Source organism: Sinohyriopsis cumingii, chromosome 18 (assembly GCF_028554795.1).
Source record: "Sinohyriopsis cumingii isolate HCF-2022 chromosome 18, ASM2855479v2, whole genome shotgun sequence".
Taxonomy (NCBI): domain Eukaryota; kingdom Metazoa; phylum Mollusca; class Bivalvia; order Unionida; family Unionidae; genus Sinohyriopsis; species Sinohyriopsis cumingii.
In genome coordinates this window covers 43,100,064-43,112,611 of record NC_142978.1, presented here as the reverse complement: position 1 = coordinate 43,112,611, position 12,548 = coordinate 43,100,064, and the positions used below count along the sequence as shown (strand labels likewise).

Sequence of the window (12,548 nt, the reverse complement as noted above, 5' to 3'; positions counted from 1 at the left end):
TTATCAACCACTTGGCTGTGTATGCAGTTAAAGAAGAAACACATGTTGGCTATTGTTTGAGCAACGATTGTATACAGAATTAATTGAAGACAATCACAAAGACGACTTATTGGCTTTACTCATGGATCAGTAATAAGCAATATTTGTGATGTTTATTTTGGCGAAACACTTCAAGAACCTGGTGACATTTTTAAATTTCAGAAGCTATGCCACGATCGCATTATATTAAAATTCATATGCAAACTCTTCCCCAAAATGATAATAAACACTTTACGTTATATTTCTCATTCTTAAAAAAAAAAAAATCTGGTACAAGAAAAATACACGTACATGTATTTAACATTTCAGGAACCATGCCACGATCATATTATATTTGAATTCATATGCAATCTCTTACCCAAAATGATAATAAATATTTATACATTATTTCATGTACTTTTAACAAAAAATATTTTTTCATGTGTGAATGAATATACAAAATTTCATGTGCCGCGCTACGACTGCGTTATATCCGAATTTGCTTTATCAAGAGGCATGTTATGGTGGGGTTGCACTGTATCAATGCAAGCTATACAAGACCTCTACGGACTGCACAACTTGTATCATCACAAACACTGAAACCTCTACTGAGTACACAACGTGTACTACTGAGTGCACAACTTGTATTCTAGCAAGCACTACAAGACCTCTACTGACAGCACAACTTAAATGGCACCAACCACTTTACTGATTAATAGTTAATTAAGATTTATAGACAGCACAGAGTACATTTTTATACATGCCACTTTTAACTAATTTGCTGGAGTTCATGCACATCACTGCTTTCAAAAAGCATGAATTATAGCAATTGTGAGCAATTAGCACACTCACATCTGGCAACATCTGACTATAGGACCAGCACCTTCTTTCTATTATATTTACAAACTACCACCCACCTCCCCCTGGACTAATGAGCAAAGAAAAACATGATATAAATAATAACAAGAAACAAAAGAAAATGGTGTCATTTATATACCCTCAGTCTGCCACAAAATTTGTCTGCTACGAAACGATTATATACATATACCATCAAACTTCTCCTAAATGTCACCTGAGTTCAGTGGCCACCTGGTCACAATGTCCATTCTAATTATACTAGCAAATTTCCTACATAAATATCACTTAATCAAGTATCACTGTACCTTGACAACCAATTTAGTACATGTAGCAAGTTGAAAAAGGCACACCTGGACAGTCTAATAATGTATCAAGTTTAAAAAGGCACACCTGGATAACCACTTGAATACAAATATAAAATTTAAAAAAGGTACACCTGGAGAACCAATCTAATACATGTAGCAAGTTTTAAAAAAAGATATCTGGAAAGGTGCAGGAATTACACTCAGGAGATTGACGGATGGACTGATGCATAAAAGGATGAGAAAATAAATATTCAAAACAAGAAATATTACTATCAAAAGTCACATTTACACTACTAGTTTAACATGTCTACCAAGTTTCAGAGATATTGTTGAATCAATCTGGAATGAAAAAATATGAATAATGGATGAATATATCAAATGGAATGTAAACATACTGAATCTGAATTAATATGAACAACACAAGGAGCAGTAGTCTAATATACGCAACAGACCTGAAATATCTTAAACAAGTTGACTGATTTGCTCCAGAAATGAAGGTATGGATGATGATGGTTTCATTGACAGAAAATGGACAAAAACATTAAAAATACTGACAACTACTGCAGAATTGTGAATAGCAAAAGGCACACTTGGACCAACAGTCTAAAGGCATGCTTGAACCAATAAAGTCACATTTTGACTATTAGTTTTAAAGAACACTTACACCACTAATCTAAAGGAACACTTGGACCAATTAGTTTTAAAGAACACTTACACCACTAATCTAAAGGAACACTTGGACCAATTAGTTTTAAAGAACACTTACACCACTAATCTAAAGGAACACTTGGACCAATTAGTTTTAAAGAACACTTACACCACTAATCTAAAGGAACACTTGGACCAATTAGTTGTAAAGAACACTTACACCACTAATCTAAAGGAACACTTGGACCAATTAGTTGTAAAGAACACTTACACCACTAATCTAAAGGAACACTTGGACCAATAATCTAATGGATGTTTGACTAATAGTCTAAAGACACACTTGGACCAACAGTCTGAGGCACACTGACAATGTCAACAAATCTGAAGCAAAGTCGTATAAAATAATATGCACTCATAACTGTATTCAAACCTGATATCAATGGCACTGGATGAATATGTTTAATGAAAATCTTATCAAAAATACTGTCTCTAGAGTTATAAAAGAATTCTCCATGACAAATGCAAGACACCTCATAAATATATGCATTAGTATAGATCATAATAACAAGAGTCCCCTGAAGAGGCTGATGCTCTACTGACCAAATAGAATTTCCAGAATTCAAGATAAGAGCATTTTTTTTTTATACTGCTAAATGCTGAAACCATCTTGGGTATTATTTTACTGTTGTTGTTGTTGTTGTAGGGTTTAACGCCATTTTTCAGGACATGATAGGCTATACATGGCTGCCACTATTAACGGTGGAGGAAGAACCCGGGAAAACTCCAGAAAGAACAACCAATCCACGAGAAGCTATTGCCAAGCTTTCTCACATACCCACATTGGCTGAATCCGAGACTCGAACGCATGTAGACAGAGGTGAGATAGCAGTGATCTGTAACAGAGAGCAATTTAGACCAATAAGCCACTCTGGGCCCCCGGTATTTTTTTGCGATTACAACATTTTTAAATTAGATGTTGTAGTACCCATAGTGGATCTTAGATTGTCAAAATTTTCATTTATGTCCAACTGTACATCTCAAGTCTTTAGGTAAAAGCCTCATTACTATGACAATCAATTCAGAATGAGTAACAATAAAAAGTTGTTCAAGATGGTCACCAAGCGCCATACTGGATTTCAGATTAGAATTATTTTCATTTAGGCCCATCCAGACATAATAAAAAGACTTCTGGTGAAAACCCTCTATTGATCCGACTTTCCATTTAGTGGTCAAGTATTGACAAGATTTTCTAGATGTCTGTCATACCTGTTTGGATCTAAGTTTGCATTAGTTTAACACAACTTTTGTTAAGGATCAACCAGACATCATCATTCTTCTCTTTAAAATCCAGTGGAATTTGTAAAATTTTCTTCTTATGAAATATATACATACTTTCCCATATATATAAACACCTGTTTTTGTACAATTTCTGAAGCTAGGTTTAGTGAATCTTACAATTTTTCAATTCAACTTACAAGCAGGTTACAGTAAAATATAGTCATGCAGTCATAAAGTGGGAGGGGCTGACTTGTAACAAAGCAAAAAGCAGAGAGAGAGAGAAGAGAGAGAGAATAGGTTAGTTGCTCTTTGAGCAAGTGCAGGGAACATTCTCTCACCCCAAGCTACCAATGATGTCCCCCTGAATTTGTAAATCCCGATGTCTTTAAATAAAATTTCCTCCTGACAGCTCAACAAAGTGCAACACTGTGCATAAAATAACTGTTATAATAATAATAATCACCTTTCATATTGAGCTTCACCGGATACCTGTGTTCTTGTTTACCATAGGAATACTCAACATAAAAGACTGTATCGAAGTGGGCATCCTGAACCAAATCAAACGTCAAGGAGGTTGTGACTGTTGCTGATTTATTCTCATGAGTAACAGACTGCAATTGAGAAAAAAATAAATATAACCTCTAAAACAAAGAAATCAAGGAGACTAAACCAGCTGTATTAATTATCTTACATTATTACACCACGTATGTCTTTCATTTTGTAATGAATATACAAACTTGAAGATCAAGTTGTAAATAACATTACTTCAAAAAATAAACAAAAATTACTTGACGGATTATTAAGCACTTTTAAACAAGACATTTAAATAGTAAAATTCCCACCCTGATCAAATTCAGTGGGTGGGGTGCTTAATTGTAATCTAGACTTTGCCATGCTTGCCCTCCTTTTAAGGTGAATGGAAACCATGGCATGGGTATGTGTGTGTGATTTGAAATTGTGATGTCATATCGCTATGATGTCTGCAGTGTGACAGTTTATAGTGGTGTCTAGCACTGGTGCATTATACCACAGACATGTAGCATGATGACCTACCCAGTCGTATTATCCTGACACCATGCCGATCAGTCCTAACACTAACCTCTTAATGCTGAGTGCCAAGTAAGGAAGATGTAGGTAGCATTTTTACAAGTCTTGGGAATGACTCAGCCAGGGATAGAACCCATGACCTCCCACATCTGAGGCAAACACTAAAAACCATGGCATTTTCTGCATGTTGTATTCTCTCTCTCTCTCATTCACCCACACATACACTCGCCACTACACCCACGATTATGATTCACACCATGACAAGAGATTTTAGAGACAATATTCATTTACATTACCAATGGAGTTTACAATTATTATTCAGCATGCCAAAGCTGATGACAGATTCTATCAAGGCAGACATGTTTAAACAAAACATTTTTACTGTTACATGAGGGAAAAAAATTAAAGTTATCACAGTTTTTGTTTTATTTCAATTAAAAGACTTGATTTTCTACACGCTGTTTCTAATGTGGTGATGCCAAGTAGTGGTTATAACTAACAGTAGCGGTTATAATTAATAGTACTGGTTAATAGCAGTGGTTATAATTAATATTTCCAATAAACAGGTGGCCCCAAGACTACTCATCTTGTTGACATCTACCATATGTCTAATGCAAGTAGAGCAGTTGGACAAGGAAAATAGGACATCAGGATAAAGTAAAACACATTATAACATGATGATCATGGTACAAAGAATAACATCACGATTTATGCAAGATCGTGCTATCAAATTTTTCAAAAATCTTCCCCAAAGAAAATGTGTACTGGAATTTCAGTGTCATCAGTTTTGACTAACCTCTTGATCATATATCATTTGTTCTGTTTTCTTGGTTTCATCAGACATAAAATATACTCATTAGCAAATATAACACTGCAATGTTTTAAATTTTTTTCAAAGTTAAGGCAACATTAAACACAATGCTAGGATTAAAAATCTGCTAGGGATACAAATAATTGGCATTTCCAAGAACATGTATTTAGTATGTTGAAAAGAGAGGTCACCTTAAATTAAAAAATGGGAGACATGCTGCCATCGCATTATAAGCAAAACTGCATTGCAATGTATTTCTGTTGAATGTTTCTCTAGTGCTGCAGACTGCATGACATAATTTATTCAAGGTTTCTCTTCTTTTGCATATTATTCTTGTTTAATGGAATGTCATTATTTGTCCAAGGTCTTTATACCAGAATGCTGCCTGTCATTATCTGTCCAAGGTCTTTATACCAGAATGCTGCCTGTCATTATCTGTCCAAGATCTTTATACCAGAATGCCGCCTGTCATTATCTGTCCAAGGTCTTTATACCAGGATGCTGCCTGTCATTATCTGTCCAAGGTCTTTGTACCAGAATGCTGCCTGTCATTATTTGTCCAAGGTCTTTGTACCAGAATGCTGCCTGTCATTATTTGTCCAAGGTCTTTATACCAGAATGCTGCCTGTCATTATCTGTCCAAGGTCTTTATACCAGAATGCTGCCTGTCATTATTTGTCCAAGGTCTTTATACCAGAATGCTGCCTGTCATTATTTGTCCAAGGTCTTTATACCAGAATGCTGCCTGTCATTACCTGTCCAAGGTCTTTATACCAGAATGCTGCCTGTCATTACCTGTCCAAGGTCTTTATACCAGAATGCTGCCCGTCATTATTTGTCCAAGGTCTTTATACCAGAATGTTGCCTGTCATTATTTGTCCAAGGTCTTTATACCAGAATGCTGCCTGTCATTATTTGTTCAAGGTCTTTATACCAGAATGCTGCCCGTCAGTGTTTCTTAAATTCTAATTAGTGGCTTTTTGTTAACAAGTTCTTAACATAATTTTCAGGCTCGCTTTAGTTGGGAGGGGGACACCATTTTTCACTGCATGATAGGCTATACATGGCGGCTAGTACAGCAGGTGGAGTATGAGTTAGGATGCTGTCAAAGTTGCTTAAATTCTGTTAAATGGGTTCATAATTTTTGTTAACAGCAGAGTAACATCACTTGTAGAAACTAACAACCCCTTCTTCCCTGGATGCATTCATTCAAATTAAATTGAGCAGTGTTATAGTTTACACATAAGTTTTTTCCACTGTTTCAAATTTTTGACACAGGATCAGCATCATTCATAAAAACATGAAAGCTCTTCATACCAGAATGGTTTACACCATGTTTGGTTAAAAATGGCCAAGTGGATTTTGAAAAACTGAAAATAGAAAAAGCTGATAAACTTGAAACAAAGAACAATTTGAGCTAATATGACAGAAGTGTTAGACTCATTTACAAATTGTTGAGTAAATGGAAGTCTATAAACAAATTTTTCAAGAGAGAACTGTCTGAGAACCATTTACATGTATATATACTATGTAGCTCATGACCTGTACTCACGACATGATTGCCTGTGCAGTCTGATACATGTATACATACTATGAAGCAGATGACCTGTACTCAAGGGCATGATTGCCTGTCTAGTTCATTACATGTATACATACTATGTAGCTCATGACCTGTACTCGAGGGCATGATTTCCTGTCCAGTTCATAACATGTATACATACTATGGAGCAGATGACCTGTACTCAAGGGCATGATTGTCTGTCTAGTTCATTACATGTATACATACTATGTAGTTCATGACCTGTACACGAGGGCATGATTGCCTATTCAGTTCATTACATGCATTCATACTACGTAGTTCATGACCTGTACACGAGGGCATGATTGCCTGTTCAGTTCATAACATGTATAAATACTATGGAGCAGATGACCTGTACTTGAGGACATGATTGCCTGTCCAGGCCATGTATGGGGATATTTTATTTAACCCAAACTGTTCACTTGCAAAATGTGCTCAACGGAGCTCTTACATAATGTTTTAAAATTAAATGCATTTGTGTTCTGTAGAAAACGGTTAACAAAGGGTTCAATGTGACTGCACTATCTCTGCCAAATATTTGTTTCATGTATTTGCAAAAAATCTGCAACAGGTACTTAAAGAATATCTTTAAATTTAAAGTTTACATATCATGTGCAGCAAATATTTGTTGAGGTTCTACCTAAATAACACACTTATGTAGGGCCAATGTTGGCAGATAATCACATGATCTGCATTCGGTATATGACCCTGGGTCACTGTCACACCATTCTTCAAAGCTATCAATGGAACACTCATCACGCCAATGTTGTTCAGTGGTTTTAATGCTAATAGCTCACAATGGAACACTCGTCATGCCAATGTTGTTCAGTGGTTTTAATGCCAATAGCTCACAATGGAACACTCATCATGCCAATGTTGTTCAGTGGTTTTATTGCCAATAGCTCACAATGGAACACTCATCATGCCATTGTTGTTCAGTGGATTGTTGTTCAGTGGTTTTAATGCCAATAGCTCACAATGGAACACTCATCATGCCAATGTTGTTCAGTGGATTGTTGTTCAGTGGTTTTAATGCCAATAGCTCACAATGGAACACTCATCACACCAATGTTGTTCAGTAGTTTTAATGCCAATAGCTCACAATGGAACACTCATCATGCCAATGTTGTTCAGTGGTTTTATTGCCAATAGCTCACAATGGAACACTCATCATGCCAACGTTGTTCAGTGGTTTTAATGCCAGTAGCTCACAATGGAACACTCATCATGCCAATGTTGTTCAGTGGTTTTATTGCCAATATTAGAATATGTACTGAACCATACTTGGGTCATTTTCCCAAGTTTAATATTTTCTACCCACAAAATGAAGCATGATTCCCCTTCAAATAAAACCTGTGGAACCTTTATGAGAAGAAGACAATTTCTTTGAATGGTTCAGCATTGGTTTCTTTTCTCTTTTCAAAATTTAATTTATACATACTGGTATATTTTTCGAATTGTATCACGCAGGCAATTTATTTCATGAATTTGATATTTTTATATTTAAATACACTTTAGAATCATATTCAGGCATAAATTATGAAATGCTTTTGAAACCACATAGTATAGTTTATTTGAGTAATAATAATAATAATAATGCTTTATTTATAGAGGGTGACTCATTAGTCAAGGACTATTCTCCCTCGAGGCCCTCTAAGAAGAATGTAACAATCCACATTATATGAAGATAGCAATAATTACTGTTTATTTTAACATGTTTAGTATTAAAATACTAAATTCCATTATCTATCAGAAACACATACATGCCCATGATATCTCTTCTTAAATACTCTAATATTGTAGTGGAAGCTTGTTCCACAAAACTGTAACAAGAGTATTGGAAGCTATTTTTAAATTGCTCTGTTCTTGTTTTCGGTGCATGGTTTCCATGTGATATTGATCTCAACTGGTAATGTGTTGAAAAAGACCTGAATAAGTCCTGAAGATACTCTGGTGCAGTTCAATATAGACATTAATATAAAAGAACTGCCTTGTGAAAATCTATCCTGTCATAAATTGTGAACTATTCAAGTTCTGTAAACAATGCTTTTCAGGGACGATCAATAGTTGAATCTAAAATTATGTGTGCTGCTCATTTCTGAAGTTTATAAATCCTGTCAAGCTCAGATTTAGCACAGTTTCCCCATACATTTGAACAATAGTCTGTTGATGGAAAAATATATGACTCTGCTTAGTTGGGCAATTTTGGATGACTGTTTTATTAAGCTAATTAATAGGGTCATTCCATAATAAATTATTATCTACGGAAACACCTACAAGATTTTTACGTTTGACATCTACTAACACATGATTATTTATTGCATGAGATCTTCTGGATTCCCTGACTTGTGTTGCTTTTGTAATGTCCCCAAAATAATACATTTTGTTTTACCTTCATTAGTTGCCATCCTATTTTGTTGTGCCCAGTTCTGGACTCTCATATGGTCTGAGTTTAATCTCATTTGGATAACTTCAATATCAGAACTAGATGTTGTTGTTCTTGTAGGGTTTAACGCCATTTTTCAGCACATGACAGGCTATACATGGCGGCCAGTATTAATGGTGGAGGAAGAACCTGGGAAAAGCCCAGAAAGAATCACCGACCCACGAGAAGCTACTGGCAAGCTTTTCACATACCCACATTAGCCGAATCCAAGACTCGAAACCACGCAGACAGGGGTGAAATGGCAGTGATCAGTAACGGAGAGCGCTTTAGATCACTCGGGGCCCCAGAACTAGATGTATAGAAAGTTGCATCATCTGCAACCAAATCTGTATTTGTGGATTCCTTATTTGATGGAAGATCATTGATATTGATAAGGAAGAGGAGAGGTGGAAAACTGAGCCTTGAGGGACCAAAGAATGAATAGTGTGAGTTAGAGCTAATACTGCCAATGCTTACTTGCCGAGACCTTTTGTTTAGGTATGACCTAAATCAGTTTAAAGATGCACTGTCAAACCTGTAACAGTTCAACATTTGCAGCAGAATTTAATGATCAACAAAATCAAAGGCTCTCTTGAAGTCAAGGAAAACAATCCCAGTCAAATATCCATTATCCATTTTCTTCAGCCAAATATCAATTCATTTGGTAAGTTCTGTTTGGCATAAGTGTTAAGACTTCGTGGACCAATACCATCCAATCCAGAGGATTTATTAATATTCACCTTAATTAGCATATAAAAAACATCAGCTTCACTAACATCAGCTATAGAAAAATAATCATCAGGAATTTTAGTTCTTATAAATGGCAGAAGAGCATCAAGTTCAATTGGGTTGTTTGTATGGTTCTGAATACTGTTAATGGAGCTTCTTATGAAGACACTGTTGAACATTTCCACACCGTCTTGTACAGATGTTACTAAATCCTCATTTCGCTTAAGTCCAGGTGGAAAACAACTGTTCTTGGGTGGGTTCAGCTCTTTTAGATGCTTCCACAATGTCATGGTACCCTGACTTTCATTAATAGTCTGTTTATAGTAGATCTCTTTTGCCTTATCTATCAGGTGCTTAGTTTTATTCCTCCACTTCGCTTTTTATGTCTTTTTTCTTGTGAAAATTAGCTCTTAGGTGCCTAGCCTCATTGATCTCAGGGGTAATCTACTTGGGTGTAATTGGGTATTTAACCCTTTTTGTTTTAATTGGGGCATGCTTTTCTAAGACCTGATGGAACATCTGATAAAGTATGGTCAGGATGGGTTGGTGAAATTTGATATTTATAAGTTTTGCAATTAATTTTCCTTTTGTTTTACCTAATTACTGTTCCTTTTTAAGCTTATATCAGCAGGGACAGAATATTTAGAACATTACACACAGGAATTCGTCCAAAACATCATGACATCATAAATGATAGTCAAACATCATTTTGCTCATTGGGTCTCCATTGGGCCAAAGTTGACCCAATGAATTCCAACTTAGCTCAAAGTTGGCCCAACTTGGTAAATGATTTTATGCCAACTCCAGCCTGACAGATCACCATCAACTTGGTAAATGATTTTATGCCAACTCTAGCCTGACAGATCATCATCAACTTGGTAAATGATTTTATGCCAACTCTAGCCTGACAGATCATCATCAACTTGGTAAATGATTTTATGCCAACTCTAGCCTGACAGATCATCATCAAATTGTGATGCTGGACTAACATTGTATCAGAAATGCCAAACAGAGGACCAGTGAGCAACACTGGAGACAATGTTGGTACAACATTGGCCCAACAAAGGTGTCCTATTTGAAAACAAAATATAAATAATTTACAAGAAGGAAAATAGTCTGCAACTCTCCGATTTATGTGTGGATTACAATGCCAAGGCAGACTGCCTTATGCATACTTACATCACAATCCACTACAACAGGACCATAGCTGGGATCATGGGTTTTGTTTCCAGGGTAAATGACAAAGTTATTATCACCATCGTTCCAGTTGATGCGACTGCAATCCAAGGGACGTATACTGTGGAGTCTGCATGTCAGTTTTGTTTGCCGATATCTGACCAATGCAGATACATTTTCACATTCCACATGAGGAACCACTAAAAATTGAAGGAAGAAAACATACATAGGCTAAAAACATGATCAAGATATACAGGCATTTATGAGGCAAAAGTCAATGCAAAACTTGTCAAAGTTGTCATGGAACCTGAACTTTTTTTTTTAAAAGGCTTAGGTCACACTACAAAAGGTAACAGGTAAACCACTTCCTAGTGTGATTTACCAACAAGAGTCATCTTTCGTTTACTTATAATTTTTTACAGTATAAGTAACCAAGTTCAACCTTCTTGAAAAAATGTTATTCCGATGTAGTATATGTAGTGTACGCTTTCTAATCCTCAAACAACCAAGACTGGTTTCAAACATCTGCCTTTAAGCTATTTACTTGGAGATTTGGTTGCTGCACATAAGATTCTAATCTGATAAAAAAATGAACATTAAATTTTACCAATATACTTTATACCCATATACAATGCATGCCCAATTAGGAAATGCACATAAACAGTTCATCTTCACTAGCAAAGAATCATCTTCAGTAGCCAAGCGTTGTCAGTCTGCTTCATTTGACAGTGACCCTTAGCATACACAACTGACTGATATTAGCCCTTAGCATACATAACTGACTGACACAGCCCCTTAGTATACATAACTGATTAACACTGACCCGTAGCATACATAACTGATTGACATTGACCCGTAGCATACATAACTGATTGACACTGACCCTTAGCATACATAACTGATTGACACTGACCCTTAATATACATAACTGACTGACACTGACCCGTAGCATACATAACTGATTGAGATTGACCCTTAGCATGCATAACTGATTGACACTGACCCGTAGCATACATAACTGATTGACATTGACCCTTAGCATACATAGGTGACAGTGACAGTACCCAGTAAAGATGACTGTATGCAGCTAAAATATAGGAAGATCCAATTAACTTGTTTTCTAATTTTACCCAAGATATTTATTAATTACAGTAACATCTGCACACTATGCAACATGAAGGGAAGGAAATATCAACATGTTGCATGCACAATTTTGTTCAAATTAATCATGACAAGTTTTTCTTTCGAGTTAAGGCACGTGAACATCATGGTCACTCTATCAAAATTTAATTTCCATGTCATCCACAATGTGTAGATGTTTAATCTTCATTGCTTTTGTAACCTCCATCTAAACTGCCAATAACTTTTATGATTGCATCCTTTGAACAGAACAGGGGAGCAAAATTAATAGATCAGGATTGATGTACAAAAATTATATATTACTTATTTTCACTATCGGCAACATTTTATATGAACCATATTTAGGATATAAAAAACCCTGATTTGGTATGTGTGTGATTTGGGACTTCTAACAGTTTTAAAAAATTAGAGTCATATTACTACAATGTCTGCAGTGTGACAGTTTATAGTGATGTCTAACACTGGGGCATCATGCTGCAGACAAGTAGAATGATGACCCACCCAATCACATTATCCTGATGCCAGGCTGACCAG

General features: G+C 35.9%; 1 protein-coding gene across 1 annotated transcript in view; it reads right to left on the bottom strand.

The window, feature by feature from the left end:
• LOC149776502 (uncharacterized) overlaps positions 1-12,548 on the bottom strand; it is a 46,869-nt gene that overhangs the window by 10,011 nt on the left and 24,310 nt on the right. The window contains exons 5-6 of the mRNA XM_089940935.1: positions 10,878-11,074; positions 3,571-3,718 (exon numbers count right to left, since the gene is read on the bottom strand). Coding sequence (XP_089797061.1) covers positions 3,571-3,718; positions 10,878-11,074 — 345 coding nt within the window. The remainder of the gene's footprint in view (positions 1-3,570; positions 3,719-10,877; positions 11,075-12,548) is intronic.